This window comes from Neoarius graeffei, chromosome 28 (genome assembly GCF_027579695.1).
Source record: "Neoarius graeffei isolate fNeoGra1 chromosome 28, fNeoGra1.pri, whole genome shotgun sequence".
Taxonomy (NCBI): domain Eukaryota; kingdom Metazoa; phylum Chordata; class Actinopteri; order Siluriformes; family Ariidae; genus Neoarius; species Neoarius graeffei.
The window spans coordinates 48002693-48019403 of NC_083596.1; the positions used below are offsets into that span (position 1 = coordinate 48002693).

General features: G+C 43.2%; 3 protein-coding genes across 5 annotated transcripts in view; 1 reads left to right on the forward strand and 2 right to left on the reverse strand.

The window, feature by feature from the left end:
• Positions 1–4633: 4633 nt before the first annotated feature.
• On the reverse strand, positions 4634–6103 carry LOC132875869 (butyrophilin-like protein 2). Of its 2 annotated transcripts, none has more exons than XM_060912990.1 (3): positions 6010–6103; positions 5651–5702; positions 4634–5560 (listed from the first exon to the last, which is right to left on the reverse strand). In XM_060912990.1, exons 2-3 carry the CDS (start codon positions 5664–5666, stop codon positions 5226–5228), a joined length of 351 nt encoding a protein of 116 aa, XP_060768973.1. In that variant the 5' UTR covers positions 5667–5702; positions 6010–6103; the 3' UTR covers positions 4634–5225. The 2 variants fall into 2 exon arrangements, with proteins under 2 accessions (XP_060768973.1, XP_060768974.1); XM_060912991.1 differs by lacking the exon at positions 6010–6103 and adding an exon at positions 5866–6001.
• A 2707-nt stretch (positions 6104–8810) lies between these two features.
• On the reverse strand, positions 8811–13110 carry armh3 (armadillo like helical domain containing 3). The gene has a single exon (XM_060912396.1). It carries the CDS (start codon positions 13013–13015, stop codon positions 10949–10951), a length of 2067 nt encoding a protein of 688 aa, XP_060768379.1. The 5' UTR covers positions 13016–13110; the 3' UTR covers positions 8811–10948.
• An 83-nt stretch (positions 13111–13193) lies between these two features.
• The window catches only part of zgc:163098 (uncharacterized protein LOC100037380 homolog), a 35934-nt gene continuing 32416 nt past the window's right edge, over positions 13194–16711 (forward strand). For both annotated transcript variants that reach the window (XM_060912460.1, XM_060912461.1), the window contains exons 1-4: positions 13194–13270; positions 15159–15241; positions 15401–15512; positions 15958–16064. In XM_060912460.1, coding sequence (XP_060768443.1) covers positions 15164–15241; positions 15401–15512; positions 15958–16064 — 297 coding nt within the window. In that variant the 5' untranslated portion in view covers positions 13194–13270; positions 15159–15163. The remainder of the gene's footprint in view (positions 13271–15158; positions 15242–15400; positions 15513–15957; positions 16065–16711) is intronic.

Here is a 16711-nt window from a genome sequence, read left to right on the forward strand (position 1 = left end):
TCGGTGCGTGAGGGGCGCTACAGTACCATCGAGAAGGAGTGCCTGGCGATCAAGTGGGTGGTCCTCGCCCTCCGGTACTACCTGCTGGGATGCCCTTTCACCCTCTGTTTGGACCACGCGCCCCTCCAGTGGCTCCACCGCATGAAGGATGCCAATGCGCGGATCACCCGTTGGTATCTGGCACTCCAACCCTTTAACTTCAAGGTGATCCACAGGCCAGGGGCGCAGATGGTCGTGGCGGACTTCCTCTCCCGTCAAGGGGGGGGGGGGGGAGTCAGCTGCGGGCCGGACGGCTGCCCGGCCTGAGTCGGGCGGTGGGGGTATGTGGCAGCGGGGGCGTGGTCTAGCATCGGTCTGTGATAGGAGGGCGGAGTCGGGGAAGTTAAGTGGCAGAATCACGACACCTGTTGTTAATTGATGTGTTTGTGTGTCTTCCCAGTGACCGCGCCCTTCTTAAGGAGAGAGAGTGAGAGCAGAGCGACTCTCTCCACAACCAGACAGCTGATGTGTGTGCGTGGGTCTGCGTGTGTGTTTGCAGCTGAAAAGCTGAATAAAGAGAGTTTTTGTGAACTCAGTTCTGTCCTGCCGTCCTTCTGTGCTCCACCCATTTACACGAACTGCCACAGTACTCTTTCCACCTTCTTAATACACTCTGATTGTTCGCACATTTACATCTTTCATCACTCTTACCTGCTGTACATCCCTCGCTTCCCTGTTTCTCTGCCTTGCTAGTCTGTATAGGTCTTTCTCTCCTTCTTTGGTCTTCAGTCTTTCATACAACTCCTAGTATGCATCTGCTTTGGCCTTCGCTACCGCTCTTTTTGCCTTCTGTCTCGTCTCTCTGTGTAACCGCCTGCTTTCCTCGCCTCTCTGATCGTCCCAATTCTTCTTTGCTAGCCTCTTCTCTTTTTATAATTTCCTGCACTTCTTTGTTCCACCACCATGCCTCCTTGTCTTCCTTCCTCCTTCCTGATGACCACCTGAGCATCTTCCTTGCTGCCTCTCTTACTAGTATAGCAGTAGTATCCCAATCTTCTGGCAGACTTCCATTACCACTCAATGCTCGTCTCATTTCTTCCCTAAACTCCTTCTGAGGTTCAACCTCTTTTAGTTTCCACCACTTAATCTTCGGCTACACTATTTCTCGCTACCTCTTTTTCACTTTCAAGCTCATCCTGCACACGACCACTTGATGTTGTCTAGCTACACTCTCCCCTGCCATCACTTTACAGTTTCCAATCTCCTTCAGGTTTCCCCTTCTGCAGAGTATGCAGTCCACCTGTGTAGATCTTCCTCCACTCTTAAACGTCACCCTGTGCTGTTCTTTCTTCTCGAGGTATGTACTGACTATTGCCAAATTCATCCTCTTTGAAAAATCAACCACCATTTGCCCCTCCACATTTCTCTCTCTTACACCATATCTGCCCATCATGTCCTCATCTCCTCTGTTTCCCTCGCCAACATGTCCATTGAAATCTGCTCCTATCAGTACACGCTCCTCCCTCGGTATACTTTCTACCACTTCATCCATCTTTTCCAAGAAAGACTCTTTTCTCTTCATTCTCACATCCAACCCGTGGGGCGTACGCACACACAACACTGATTACCATTCCTTGAATCTCTAACTTCATGCCTATCACTCTAATACCCTCTTCACATCAATCACACTGTTGACCAACTCTCCCCTCAAAACAATACCAACACCATTTCTCTTTCCATCGACTCCATAATAAAACAACTTGCATCCACCTCCAATGTTCTTGGCCTTGCTTCCTTTCCACTTTGTGTCCTGCACACACAAAATGTCCAACTTCCTTCTTTCCATCATACCTGCTAACTCTCTCGCTCTGCCAATGTTCCCACATTCAGTGCTCCTACCCTCAATTCTAAGCTCCTTCCCTTCCATCTTTCACGCTCTCTCCTAACACACCTCCCCCCTCTCTTTCTCCTTCTCCGTTTTGACGCAACAGTAGCATACTTTCCACCGGCACCCTGTTGACCAACAGTACCAGAGGCGGTCGTTGTTAACCCGGGCCCCGACCGATCTGGTATGGTATTTCTCTTTTCAATCCGCATATTAGATTTGGCACAGTTTTACGCCGGATGCCCTTCCTGACACAACCCTCTCCAATTTATCCAGGCTTGGGACCAGCACCAAGAGTACGCTGATGCACCCCCAGTGGCTGAATCCCTCTCTCCGATTATATAAATTTTATAAATGAAGTTAAGGACTTCAGTTCTCAGTTCACGCAGGTTGTCTTTATGCTGTGTGCATTAACATGGCTTACTGCTGTTAGCTTAAAGAGACTAAACGCTCGGCCGAATCAACTCTTCAGTGCTTTTTCAAAACATGGTGTGATTGTTACTCAGAGCGAGTGATGGCAATTATTCTGTCTACAAGCACTGAAACCTGTTAAAGCTGTGATTTATGTTTATTGTGAAGTGTCAGTAAATGTTATGTTACTGTTCATTTCAGGAAGAACACAATTATGAGTCCCGTCTGATGAAAATAATCCAAAAAAGGTGAAACGGTGCTTTGACACTCGTTCAATAGTCAACTATTCCATCCAGAGGAATCCTGGGAAATTTTATATTTTTATTCTGATATGATTCTGTATGAGATTCTGATGGAGTCTGGCAGTGGTGTGTGTTATATGCTGCATGTTGTGTCTTTTACTTGACATGGTAAACGTCTCTGCCTCCATTATTGCAGTGCAGTGGGGTTACGCACAGGAGCATTGTGGGAAAGAAACTGACGGATTGAAATGGAATCCATAGATGTTCTTAAAAGGGGGAGATAGAAATTTTATCAGTTTTTCCATTGACAAAAACGTAGTGGATAAATACGTTTAGTTGGATCACGTGTACCACTATCAGCTAATGGCATCAGCTCTCTGATGAGCACAAGTTATTCCTGTGGTACAGCAGAGCAGATTTTTTTAGCCTTGAACAGATGGAAGGACAGATTCCAGATGTGGTTAGTGAGTTTGGTTATTTTTAAGTATGTTTATGTTCATTAAGCTAAAAATTTGTGAATAGGTGGTAGAGGGGCAACGATCACTGGAGGAGTAGCACCTTTCTGGTTGGCCATTTTACATCTAGTCATCCCAGACTGGTCTCCCCATATCCAGTGTCGTGTGAAATGCAAAATAGGCTGACGCAACATCATGGCCCACCATCTAGCCTTCCACATGGCGAAGACCGTCTGCTGTGTGTCCATGTTGGCGCCCCTGGTTTTTGCAGAATGCAGCGGATCTATGGGAGTAAACCCCGTAAAAAAAATTGGAGTCAGTCCCTACTTGGGTCAGCTCACTGGCCCTTCAACAATCAGCCTCTTTGAACAAGATGTGGTGATGTGTGCGACTTTGTCTTTCCACTCCATAATCTACTCATCGAGGAACACGAGCATAGAAGAGGGCAGCCTGCTTGCCCACTGCCTGGAGATAGAAACCCCTTGTTGAAGAAGAAACCTTTATTTGTCACATGCACACTTTCAAGCACAGTGAAATTCATCCTGTGCATTTAACCCATCTGAAGCAGTGAACACACGCACACACACACTCACCCAGAGCAGTGGGCAGCCACACCAGAGCGCCCGGGGAGCAGTCAGGGGTTCGGTACCTTGCTCAAGGGCACCTCAGCCCAAGGCTGCCCCACATCAACCTAACTGCATGTCTTTTGAATTGTGGGGAAAACCGGAGCACCCGGAGGAAACCCACGCAGACACGGGGAAAACATGCAAACTCCACACAGAAAGGCCCTCGCCGGCCGTTGGGTTCAAACCCGGAAACTTCTTGCTGTGAGGCGACCGTGCTAACTACTACACCACCGAGCCGCCCACGGTGGAAACCTTTATCCGCTATGGAGCCGAAAACAATACGTGGTAGGCTACACGCCAGAGCGTAGAGCCGCCGTATATGGGTTCCATCTGTCTCAACACCTCCAACTGTCACTTGTGTCACAAAATGATCATTCTTTCATTTTCCATTGTAGCAGGTGGCATCATTGTTTCCAAGTCTATGGATAAGATGTTAAAGATCATCACAGAGGTCATCGAACTGTTCTGAAACTAATTGTTTTCACAAAATAAGAGTTTGTTCAGGGCACTGAGCCACTTCTCCCAGAGGATTCCATTCAAACAGAACAACCTCTGGTCTCCCCTCGAAAACCCCACAGCTGTTACACCTTTTCACCCAAAGACTGCAATCTCCCCTTTTAAGAACATCTCTGTGGAATCTCACTGACTGATCAGAGTCGTTCATGTAAACGTGATCTGAAAATGCTTTCTGTGTTTCTATTTGATCCCTGAATTAAAATGTAGTGAATGCAATAAGTTTATAAAATATCAGCCGTTACCATTAGTGTGAAGTTGAGTTATTTACTTACCGGTGAGAGAGGTCCGGTGTAAAACAACAGAGAGAAATGTAATGTTAGATAAAATACAAAGAGAAAAACTGATGATTTACAGTCAGAATAGCTGCTAAACAATCTTCACTCTGTGCTTTCAGTACAAAGATGTTCAGCTACAATTTTAACCATTTTAATAAAATATAACAACAGACAGTGAATCATTATAAATAGTTGATATTCAAACAATTAAATGCTTCATGGAGTGTTTTTTCTCAGTGCAGTAACACATATCTGTGATCAACTGTTGAATAAAACACTCCAGATGAAGTGAAAATGCTGAGCATCGCCATATTTTAATCACATTTCTATCTGTATCGGGGGAAAATACAGACAAGTTCTACTGTCTTCCATAAATGTCCATGTCTCCATGTTTCACAGAAGTGCTGGTGTGATTTGGATCAGGATCAGTTTTCTTTTTACTTCACACTTTCCTCTTTTCATCTCTCTGCTACAGCTTAGTCTTCGTCTCATCTGTCCATCATCTACTTTTTAGCAAACTGTAATCTGCTCCTTTGCTCCTGAAGCTTATTTTGCTTATTAAAGTGATATTGAGCCAGTCACTGATGTGTAAAATTTAAAAAATGAAATGAAATGATTCAAAAACTTGTCATTCATATTTATACAAGCTGCTGTTTTTCGGCCCTTGTGCAGGTGTGTAACAGAGTGAAAAACACACTTACTGTTGATTCAACTAAAATGAACTTCACTCCTCATTAGCACCCTGTATACTGAACCTCATACTGAGTGTGTGTTTCATGAACTGAGATGAGAAGCTCAGATGATGATGATGATGTTGAGTTTATGCAGTGTGGAGTTCAGGAACACTTACTCATCTCTACTGTAATCTCCTCTGTTCTGTCTCCATCAGTGACCTGACACAGGTAATGTCCTCTATCTGAACTTTCACAGTCTCTCAGCAGTAAGGAGACGTTTCCTGTCTCCAGCTCCTGAGTGATCAGACTCGCTCTGCCCTCGTAACCTCTCCCCTTTGTCTCCTGTCTGTTCTTATAGACACAAACACAGTCTGTGCCCTTAAACCACCGGATCTCCATGTTAACAGCACTGACTTCAGGAGACAGACGGCATGAGAGAGTGACAGCAGAGAGATTATACAACTCTCTCCGACTGGGACCAATGAGTTTAAACTCATCTGTGTAGGAACACACACACACACACACACACATCAGTTTCATCTTCAATCAATAATTGTGATAAATTTATCTCTGGAAATGTAACTTACTGCTTGCAGCCGCCATCTTTATCTCTTCCTGTCAGTTCAAACTAATAAAATCCTAAACACACACAGAAAGAGAGAGTCATCCTTTTAAACCCACTCACACACACACACATGGTTAGAAAGCGCAGTTCCACAGTGTATTTTAGAGGATTATTTGAACAGATTATTGAGCCGTTGGTGACTAACACGGACTTTAGCATGATGCTAACTCCTCTTACCTTTTCTGTTCCTCATATAAACAGATCTGCTGCTTTAGCTGAAGTGGCTTCACATTTCAGAGCGGCTCATATTCAGTCTTTTCATCTTTACACTTTAAACACCGTGTTTAAATAAATATCACCTGTTTACACACATATACATACCTTCCTTTTTAGTCCTTTACAGCAGGAAGTGTAATGGCGCAGTTACTTTTTTTCTGAGTCCAGAACTACTTTCACTTTCAGCTTCATTCCAGAGCCCCGCCCCTTCACCTCTGATAACCCCGCCCCCTGTGCTGCACATGATCAGTTCGTTATCATCCATGTATGTCCTGATCAATAATAATAATAATAATAATTTCCCAGGATTCTCCAAAGTTTCAGCAGCTTCTGAGTTCTCAGTCCAAATTCCACCTTGGGAACAGACTGTACTCTGGTCTCACATTTATAAATTTAGGACTCGTGTTCTGCATTCATGTTACAGAAACTGGCTTAGAATTAAGAAGCATAAAACACATCCACTCCGGTTTTTATTTTAGAAACAAATAACATTTTGAGAAACAGAACAGCGTCAGACACCAGATTAAGGAGGAAAAGTGACACTGTAACTGGCCACAAAACATGAACAGTAGGCTGTCATTGTGAATGTTTATCATGTTTTAGTCTGTGATTTCAGTTCCTGCATATGTTTTGATACACTGTGTACAGTATGAAGTATTTAATGTGAATTCTTGAATCTGATTGGTCAGAAGGAGTTGATTGATTTTCTATAACAGCAGCTCTGACAGTAGTGCAGCTGCAAATCACTGGATTACCTTCAGGTATCTATCTGTCTTTATATTTATGTCCCTGTCACTCTTTTTTATGATCTATCTGTGTAGATCAGTTCTTCTGTTGATCTTTTTGTCACTTATTTATGAACACATCCATCCATATTCATTTACTTTAGTTTAACATTTACAGAATGTGTTCCAGTGTCAGTTCTTTAAGGTAAAGCTGTTTCTTTAACTTTTCTTCCATGACTTTTGTTCTGCTCTGTACAAGTGCAGATGTTGCCCCCTCGTGGACGATCTAAGTTTAGTCAGTATGACGTAGTTACAGTTGTGGATGATGAACCACCCAGTGGATATTTATTGTATTTTTATGACTGCAGGACGTGCAATTGAGTAAAGCGTGGAGTTTGTTTTTATGCCCTTTCTTGCCATCACGGCCACAAAGCCTTCAACTTTAGTGGGACCTGAACCCACAACCTTTGAACAGCTTCAATCCTGAGCCTCGAAGGCCAGCGCACTATCCATTGCACCACAGAGCCTGAAGGCACACCTAGCATTAATCCTTTTGCTCAAGAATCACTGGTGCTATTTTGATGACATCACCCAATTTTCAAAGTTTGCCCACTGTTCATGAAATAAATAAAATGAAGTTACCTCTGTGGAGTATTTCCACTTCCTGGACACTATAATCACCCAGGACCTTATGTGGGAGATGCATACCTGCTCTCTCACCAAGAAAGTACAGCAGAGGATGTACTTCCTGTGGCAGTTGAAGTAGTTCAATCTGCCAAAGACAGTGATGGTGGACTTTTACACCACCATCATTGAGTCCATCCTCACCTCCTCTATCACCGTCTGGTACGCTGCTGTCACTGCCAGGGACGAGGGTAGACTGCAGCGCATCATTTGTTCTGCTGAGAGGACAATTGGCTGCAACCTCCCGTCTCTTCAGGACCTGTACAAGTCCAGAACCCTGAGGAGAGCAGAAAGGATTGTGACCAATCCCTCTCACCCTGCACACAAACTTTTTGAACCACTCCCCTCTGGTAGGAGGTCACAGTCCATCTCATCTCATCATCTCTAGCCGCTTTATCCTGTTCTACAGGGTCGCAGGCAAGCTGGAGCCTATCCCAGCTGACTACGGGCGAAAGGCGGGGTTCACCCTGGACAAGTCGCCAGGTCATCACAGGGCTGACACATAGACACAGACAACCATTCACACTCACATTCACACCTACGGTCAATTTAGAGTCACCAGTTAACCTAACCTGCATGTCTTTGGACTGTGGGGGAAACCGGAGCACCCGGAGGAAACCCACGCGGACACGGGGAGAACATGCAAACTCCGCACAGAAAGGCCCTCGCCGGCCACGGGGCTCGAACCCGGACCTTCTTGCTGTGAGGCGACAGCGCTAACCACTACACCACCGTGCCGCAGTCACAGTCCATTAGAACCAAAACCTCATGCCATAAGGCCAGATTTTCCCCCCACGGCAGCTGGCCTCATCAATAAGGTCAGAGACCGCACTGACACTAACCTCACACATCTGTGACATTAATGCACTTTGTCTCTGAATTACAATTTTGCACATTTCAAGCCCATATCATACATCTCCATTCTGTGAACTTTTATTGCACATTCCGGCTCACGCTGTACAGCTTGGCTATTGACTTAAGCGGCTACACACATTCTCTTCCTTTCACGCACTCTCATCATATCTCTTCTCCATCTTAATCATCATCATGTGACCTATTTTTGTACGTCCCAGACATACTGTCCAGCTTGGACTCCAACAACTCATGCACATACCCCTTAAATATGTCAACTTTTCAAATTTGTATATTTCAGATTCTTCTATTTCTTATTCTATGTCTATAGCTACTTTTTGTTTTTGCTAAATTCTTCTATCACAAAAGCAAATTCCTTGTATGTGAGAACGTACTTGGCAATAAAAATTGATTCTGATTCCAATAAAATAAAACCAGAACACCACAAAACTTCACAAGGTGAAACTCCCAGCATGCGTCAGGCCATTACTGTGTCCAAAATTGTGCCTAGGAGAGGGTGATATTGCTGAGGACCGCCTTTGTACTAATTGTGCTAATTCCTTTTACAGTTATAAAATGGCCGAACTCCCTAACTTGTGAACAATTTCATGAACAGGGTGTGTTTTGGATCTTCCAACAATCTGATTTTCTTCAAAGATCTTCAATAGCCATTTATTCCTAAATTCCATTTAAGTATGAAGTCAAGTACATGTCAAAATACAAATGTCATACAGAATACAAATACATTGTCAGAATTGATGGTTCTCGGATTTTCCAGTGTTGTGGAGCAGTTTTTCAGCTGTAATTTGGACTATTTCATTAATGTGGCATGGTGTTATGTTCCACTCCACAAAATTTCCCCTGAGAAACAGCTCCAATTACCATTTTTCAATCACCACTAAACATTCGGCTGAAATTCAGGGCAAGTTTCAACGCAAGACAGTAAAACCCATCATTGACCATCTTTTCTTTCTGCTTGAGTTTTTATTTATTTTCTATGACAATCTATTAATTCTAGTAATGAAACGAGTACATTGTGCATGAACACAGTAGTCGGCGTAAGAAAGTGTCAAGGGTCACAAAACAGTAGTAGCTCGTCATGCACATTTTTTGAACAAATACTTATATTAAATTTTATGAACTTTTCTAATGAGCTTTGACTGTTAAATAAAATAATGCTCCTTCCGTCTGGTTTTATAAAACAATTTTAAGTAAGCATTACGCCCGGGAAACACTGACAATCTGAAGTGAAGATTTATCAAAAAGTAATACAATTTCAATTTTGTCAAGATTTCAAAATGGGTTATTTCACTCATGCACTCTCTGTACATTAAGTCAAGTCAGTTAACATTTTCAGTATCCAGATAAAATCAAGCAGGTCAGCAGGACACCTAAAACATGATCTGTAATGAACATAGTCAGGGAAGAAAATAAAAAACAAACACCAAAAAAAAAAAAAAAATCAATAACTGCGCCGCAAAACAAAACCTAAAAATATACTGAAGATCTGCAAAAACATTCAGGTTGGGGTGTTAAACCATAACTCCAAAAAGAACTGCATCTGAAAATCAGTAGTTACAAGATTGATGTTTTTGTCGTTATGTTACAGGCTGTGGGTATTTGTCTCAGGATATCGAGCAGAATTTATTGATGAGAACAACGTGGTTTGAACTGCCCGTCTCAAATCCACTTCTTGAATGTCACTTTCGGCTGAATACAATTCAGTCTTTAAGATGAAATGGTCACTCGTGCCTCGGATGTTATCAAGCTTGTGAGCAAACCAGCATTTACTCCTTGGTGTGGATTCTGAGCACCAAGCAATAAAGACCTGATCTCATAATACAGGTCATCATAACTGCTCAGAGTGGACAAGAATGAGTCTTCATACGTGGACGACCAGTAGAGCCAAGTGAAAGGCATGTTTAGCCAAGAAGCAAGTTGACGAGTGCTGACCAGAGTTCTCTCCGAGCATATGTACTTGAGCATCATTCTGCATTTCTTCTGATAGCAAATCAGCTCGGTCCTTAGGGAAGTCCTTCATCTTGCGGGTTACAATCACCAAGTCTGTAATGGCTCACGCGAGAGCCCTCGGGTATACTTACAAGAATGGTGTCGTCTTCCTTGACTTAGAGAGAACAAGTGGCTGGGTGGTGTCCAGGTTGGGGTTTTCGATTGCGCATCACGTTCAAAGAAGGTACCAAGCGGGACGATAGTTGAGGCGGGTGCGGCTGATGTGTTGAGATGTACGTTGTATATGTATATGTAAAAACTTTGCTTGGATTCTGTCACAATCAAATTTCTCATCTTTTAAACATAATACCTAGACAACACTGAAGTTCTGAACTGAAGAACCTTCAAGAATATTAGCGAAATTTATTAGTTCAACTCGTTTCACTAACGCACTCTGGGTATTAATATCAAGATAATTCATCTGTTCAGTTAACATTTTGAAAGTTCATGTAAACTGGGGGGAAAAAAAAAAAAATCACAGCAGGATCAAGCATGTGTGTTTCGTATTACACTGATTTAATTTGATCAATCGAATATATTGTTGGAAAAACAGAAGGCCTATAAATGCTCCATAAAAACAACAAAAACCCTTATACTGAAGAAGGAAATTAGTATAATCAAAATAATTCAAACACTTTCAACACTGTGTGTGTTAAGCAAAGTGTGATTTCCAGCAAAATGTGGACATGGGGACAGACTTGGAAATTAGTAGACAAAGATGATTTGATTGTTTTCCCCCTTAGTTATGGTTTACGTGTGGTTGGGTCAGGATCTCAAGAGATAGAAGAGAACTCCTTCAAAAGAACATCCTGGCTCAGAGTGTTGAGAGAAACATTCTTCCTCACGTTCAGACTGATGGAGCGCACCAACTCCTTAAAGAATGCTGTTTCTCTGGGCTGCTCTGAATAGCGCTCGAACTGGTCCAAACCATCCTGCAGCTTCAGAGTCAGTGTGTCGTAGTTGGAGCGTACCACTTCCAGCACCTGATCTTCTGAAAGTTGGGAGATATGATTCACGGCAGCATAGGACTCGATCTTTGGGTTGAAATGGTTGATGATGGCTCGGACATTAACCAGAGCATGGGTGACTTTACTGGCCGGCTCCTTCCACTGGCCGACGTTAGTGGAGACCCTGAGCACCATGCAATAAAGGTTATCAAACACCTGGTGCATGCGTATGATCTCGTAATACAACTCATCGTAACTGCTTGGAGTTGGCAGGAACGTGTCTCCGTACGTGATGAACATGTTGAAGAGATGGACAACTTGTAAAGCCAAGTGGAAGATGTTGTGTTTAGACAACAAGGTGGTTTCATTTGACAGCAAGAATTTCAGCAAGTTAATCAGAGCCGACCAAAGTTCTCTCCAAGTGTAGTGCAGTCGAATCCTGCACTTCTTCTGATAGCAAATGAGCTTGTGAATAATCTGAACGCATCGCATGTAGAGATCCATAGGAAAGTCCTTCATCAAGTGTGTGACGATGAACTCGACCATCAGATCCAAGACGGCGCACGCCAGAGGCCGAGACGGGATGTTCTTGTCTGCCGCTTTCTTTCTGTGCCTCATCGGCATTCGATGCAAGTTTACTCGAAAGTTCATGTTGTCGTCATGCAGGAAGGCATCAGCGTACTGGTCTTCGGCTATACACGTGAGGATGATGAGACACAATCGGGCGCTGTTGAGTCTGTGTTCGTCTTTGGTGTCTTGCATGACGATGGAGGAATATTTGAGAAACGTGATTAGCAGGTTGCTCGTTTGAAGGTTGGGGTCCAGCGGGAGTTCAGGGTTGTGCATCACGTCTAAAGAAGGAGGGGTGGTACCAAGCGGGGTTGTGGGTGTCGTCGGCGTGGGCGTGACTTGTGTCACCGCAATGTCGATCTCTGGATGACTTTGTGCGAGAACAGTAATGAAGTTCCTGTTCAGATGAACTGCCTCGTAGAGAGCAAGCAGGATAGCTTCATTAGTCTGCACCGACAGCTTCTCGTCTGCATCAGCAATGAACATGCTGCCTACCATGCTGGTCAGCGTGGAAAAAAATCCTCCATGGTTGTCCTCCTCTTTTTCTTTGTACTGCCTGTTGTATTCTGTAAGAGCCTGCTGGATAACCATACCCATACCCGCCAGAGTTGGTTCATCATCCACTATGGATAACTTCACAATGTAGGGATTCACGGATTCATATTTCCTGTAGTTCACCAAGAGAGCCAAGAGAACCACAGCATCGTAGCCATGCTGCGCTCTGCTCGAAACGTCAGACAAGATCTGTAAAATGGCCTCAAATATGCTGTTGATCATGACGTATTCCAGGATGGTATTCTGACTGATATTATCCGTCACCGTAACCAGACAGAGTAACAACTTTAGGCACAGGCTCTTCAGGCTCTCCGAGCCATCTCCGCAGAGCAAACTGTCCAGGCTTTCCATGAGATCCTTCATCCTGAGCTCAGCCTTGTCAAAGCCCACCAGCATATTAATGATATCGAAGCCGGTAGCTGATTTGTTTTTCTGATGCACACCTCTAAAGAGTGCGCAAAGAGTCTGCAGAGCGTTGACTACTTTAATCTGGTGGTCTTCTTCCAAAGCCTGGACGCAGTGATGGAACAGGCTGTTGATGTTCTCCTTAATCATCATCACTTCATCTCCCTCCAGAACCTCCAGCTTGTTTTCCAGATACTCCAGGTTCACCTTCATTAAGAAGAGCTCGTCCCAGAAGCGAGGGTTCGCCTTAGCAGGGTCGACTTTCGTGAAAATTTCATCGTACATCAGCACCACCTTCTCCTTCAGCGGCTTTTTAGACGACGACGTCCTTTTTAACAGCCCCGTTTTCTTCTCCTGAGACATTTTTCTCCCTGCACTGACACTTTTACATCCACTTTAAACTTGTTTACTCATGACCAGTGCTAAGCGCTAATTCCGTCTCGTCGTAGGATTTTTTTTTCACTTCCGGTCTCAGTGAGAGGAAGGTTCTTTTTCTCTGATTGGTCGGCAGCGACGTGACGTCATCATTCCGCGATTTCCATTTCAGGACAATTCAAAATGGCGGATTGATAATAAAACGTTCACGGTTTATTTTTGTTGTTGATGGAAATCTGTCTTGTAAGTTGCACTGGTTATTTTAAGCACATTAATGGAAAAAAATATATATATATACACACGTTTTTTTAATGTTTATCATTGCTCGTGCACGTTTTCTGGAAGTATCAATTGAACGTAAGCTCGTGCGAATTAGCTTGCTAGTTAGCCTGCTAGGTTAATTAGCTTGCTAGTTAGCTCCATGTTCTCATTATTCCGCTCTGAGGTGATGAAATAAAGGAGACTAAATCGACTTAATTTTGAATTTGCTCGTCCTGTTGTGGGTAGTTTAGCTCGCTAGCTTCGTAGCTCGGTGTTAGTTAGCTCGCTAGCTATTTAGTTAGTTAGCTAGCTAGCTACCTTGCTAAACTAGTTAATGCTTTACCAAGGAGATTTTTTTATGGTTTCCATAGTAACAGCAGACATGGACACTTCTATAACAGAAACAGATTTAAAAGTAATTATTATTTTTTAAAATCTAACAAGCAAAGATAAAATGTATAATTGTTGATATGAAGTTTTCGAAGAGGAGACGTTTGTTTAGTCTAGTCACTTGTATCTAGGACGTTCCACAATATTAATTGTAACGATAAACGGATAAAAAAAAGTATGTCCTGTAATAGGAAAACAGTAATCATGTCAAGATGCTGAGACTTTCACTGGGAGTGACAAAGTTGGACAGGATTGAAAATGAGAAATGTTAGGGTAGTATCTCACTGGGCTACGACAGCCTGCGACTAGTTGGAGACGCAACAGTTGCGGTAAAATATGCGAATCAGCGACAATTTTCACTTGGATTCACACTGAATTGATATTCGCATGTTTTATTGCAGTTGTTGTGTCTCCAAATAGTCGCAGGCTGTCGCAGCCCAGTGAGATACACTTGCACTTCTTGTCTCACGGAAACCGACTTGAGAAGGGTTCATGACGGCTTTGCGGCTATTTTGAGAGAAATTTTGTCGCACAAATTTTTTGGAACATGTTCAAAATTTCAGCGACGAAGGAGCGACACTTTGCGACTCGTGCGAGGAAATTGAGAAGCCCCGCGAATGTTTCAAGACACTTTTGAAACTCTCGCGAATGACGTTCGGAAGCTGTCGCAGCCCAGTGAGATACTGGCTTTAGAGGGACAGGACATGTAGGACGGGTTGGAGAGAAAGTGAGAGAGGTGAGATTGAGATGGTTCGGACGTGTCCAGGGGAAAAGAGTGCTGGAGATGAAGTTGCCAGGTAGAAGGAAAAGGAGAAGGGCAAAGATAAGATTTATGGATGTGGTGAAGGAGGACAATTGGTGCTACAGAAGAAGATCTGGAAGGAATCCTGAACGGGAACAGGCGAAAGATGAAGAAGAAGAACGCTTTCACTTCATCACACAGTACTGTTGTTGATTAGTTTCCCATGATAGCGCAATGTGAAGTTTTTCATTTCGCAGTTACATGATGTTTAGAATTAGGGCTGCAGACTTTTAAGCTTGGTTTGATTATTTTTCTGTTTTTGTATCGAACCATACTCTGTACTTGTTGAATAACGAAGGAACAGCTGTGAAACCAAACACACATTGTCTTGTTGCGATAAGCAATCTTCCATCCAAGATGGCGCCGCAGACGGCTGCCGCGGGACTTTGCTCTCTCATACTTCTGTACTATGAAAGGCTAAGTCGAACCGGAGTCACATTCCTTGTGTGTGTAACATACCTGGCAATAAAGTGCTTCTGATTCTGATAAGCAGAGTTTTGTTCGAAGGGTGTACAAACTTTTTTGCATTTCATTATATATTTGTGAATTTGAAAAATGAATTAATAAAGGAGTCTTAGATTAAACCTTACAGATTTAACTGTAGGACATGCCTCATCACTTAAGAGACAGTGTGATGATGATGATGATGATGATCTCCTTTGCTGTCTTTTCACTTAGTCATTATGGCAGACAAAAAAAGCAAGTCGACAGCAGTGAAGAGGGTGCTGACGAAAAAAGAGCAGGAGGAGATCAAGAAAAAGGTCGGTATCGAATGATTTAAAGAACCCTGGTGTAATTGATCTCTCTACTGATGCAGCACATGATTAGTGACGAGGACAACCTTTTCTAAAATTTGCTTCATGAGTTGGGAGATTTGTTTTTAGTTTTCTAGGATTACACAGAATGTCTTCTTCATCCAGGAGGAAGAGAAGGCTGCTGAAGTGTTCGAGGAGTTCTTGGCATCTTTTGATGGCAGCGAGAAGAGCGGAGTGAAGACGTTTGTTCGCGGGGGAATTGTGAACGCCACGAAAGGTTCTGGAACTGATCTGCGAGAAATATCCTCATATCATATCATGATGCACTTCTTTTCAGATTACATAACACTATAGTGTTGATAGAATACCAAAAAGATTTAGGGTTACGTTATTTAAGAAATGGGAGGCCACGCCTTTATCATTGTGATTGACACACACAGGTTACAGAATTCAAATTTCTTTCACTGTGACTGACACACAGAGGCCACGCCCCTTTCACCTCAATAGAGAGATACAGAGACCATGCCTCCTCCTCTGATTCTGTGATCAATCTCCATTCACTTGGACTGGCACACAGAAGCCACACCTCTTTCACTATGACTGATGCACAGAGGCCATGCCTCTTTGATTGGGAATGACGCACACATGCACAGGCTACGCCTCCTTCAGGGTGTGTGTGCTGTGTGATTTTTAGCTCTATGCCTTTCCTCTTTGCTCTACAGATGAGGAGGCAGCAGAGGTAAAGAAGAGTAAACTCTACAGACCCTCCTCGAAATTCAACCCCGTTTCTCAGAATGCGTCGCCATCGTCTGCCGAGTCAAAAAGATCTGTGAGTATCTGACCAGCACTGAGGCCTGAAGCTACATCTGAAGGTTTTGCACATTCTAGTTGTTTTTGAAATTGAGAATGCAAATCAGAGTCCAGGCGTAACAGTTAGGCAAATCTGCTGAAATTGTTCAGGATGAGCTCTGGCCAAACATACGCCAGCTTGTAGAGCCTGGGATACACTCGCGCTACATCACTGTTAATTAAAAAAAAAAAAAGATAATCACATCATCTCAGAACTTCTCCCCTTCTGCCAAGGTTAAATAGTTTCTGATGATAAATGGCCTTTTTAAAATTGACTTGAAGCTACTTTTACTAGAACGACTGTATTCTACGTTTATTACCACAGCGCTATTAAATTCTCCGTCCTGATTGGTCCAAAGGTGCTGAATTATTTTTTTCCTGATCTACTTGTTCCTAATACATTATCGTTTCTATAGTGATGATTTGCACAAGGACACGGGGTCTGCTAAACGCTACACGTAAATGGGTTAAAAAAAAAGTGGAGAAGTTTTCTGTAATGAGACATTTATTTCATATTTACGGAAGGAGCCTTTGGTGTCCGAGGTAAAGCTGTAACGTGATGTCCACCATGGGAAAGTCTTCAGAACGGACGAGTTTGTGGTTTCTAGGTAACAAGGTTAACACAGG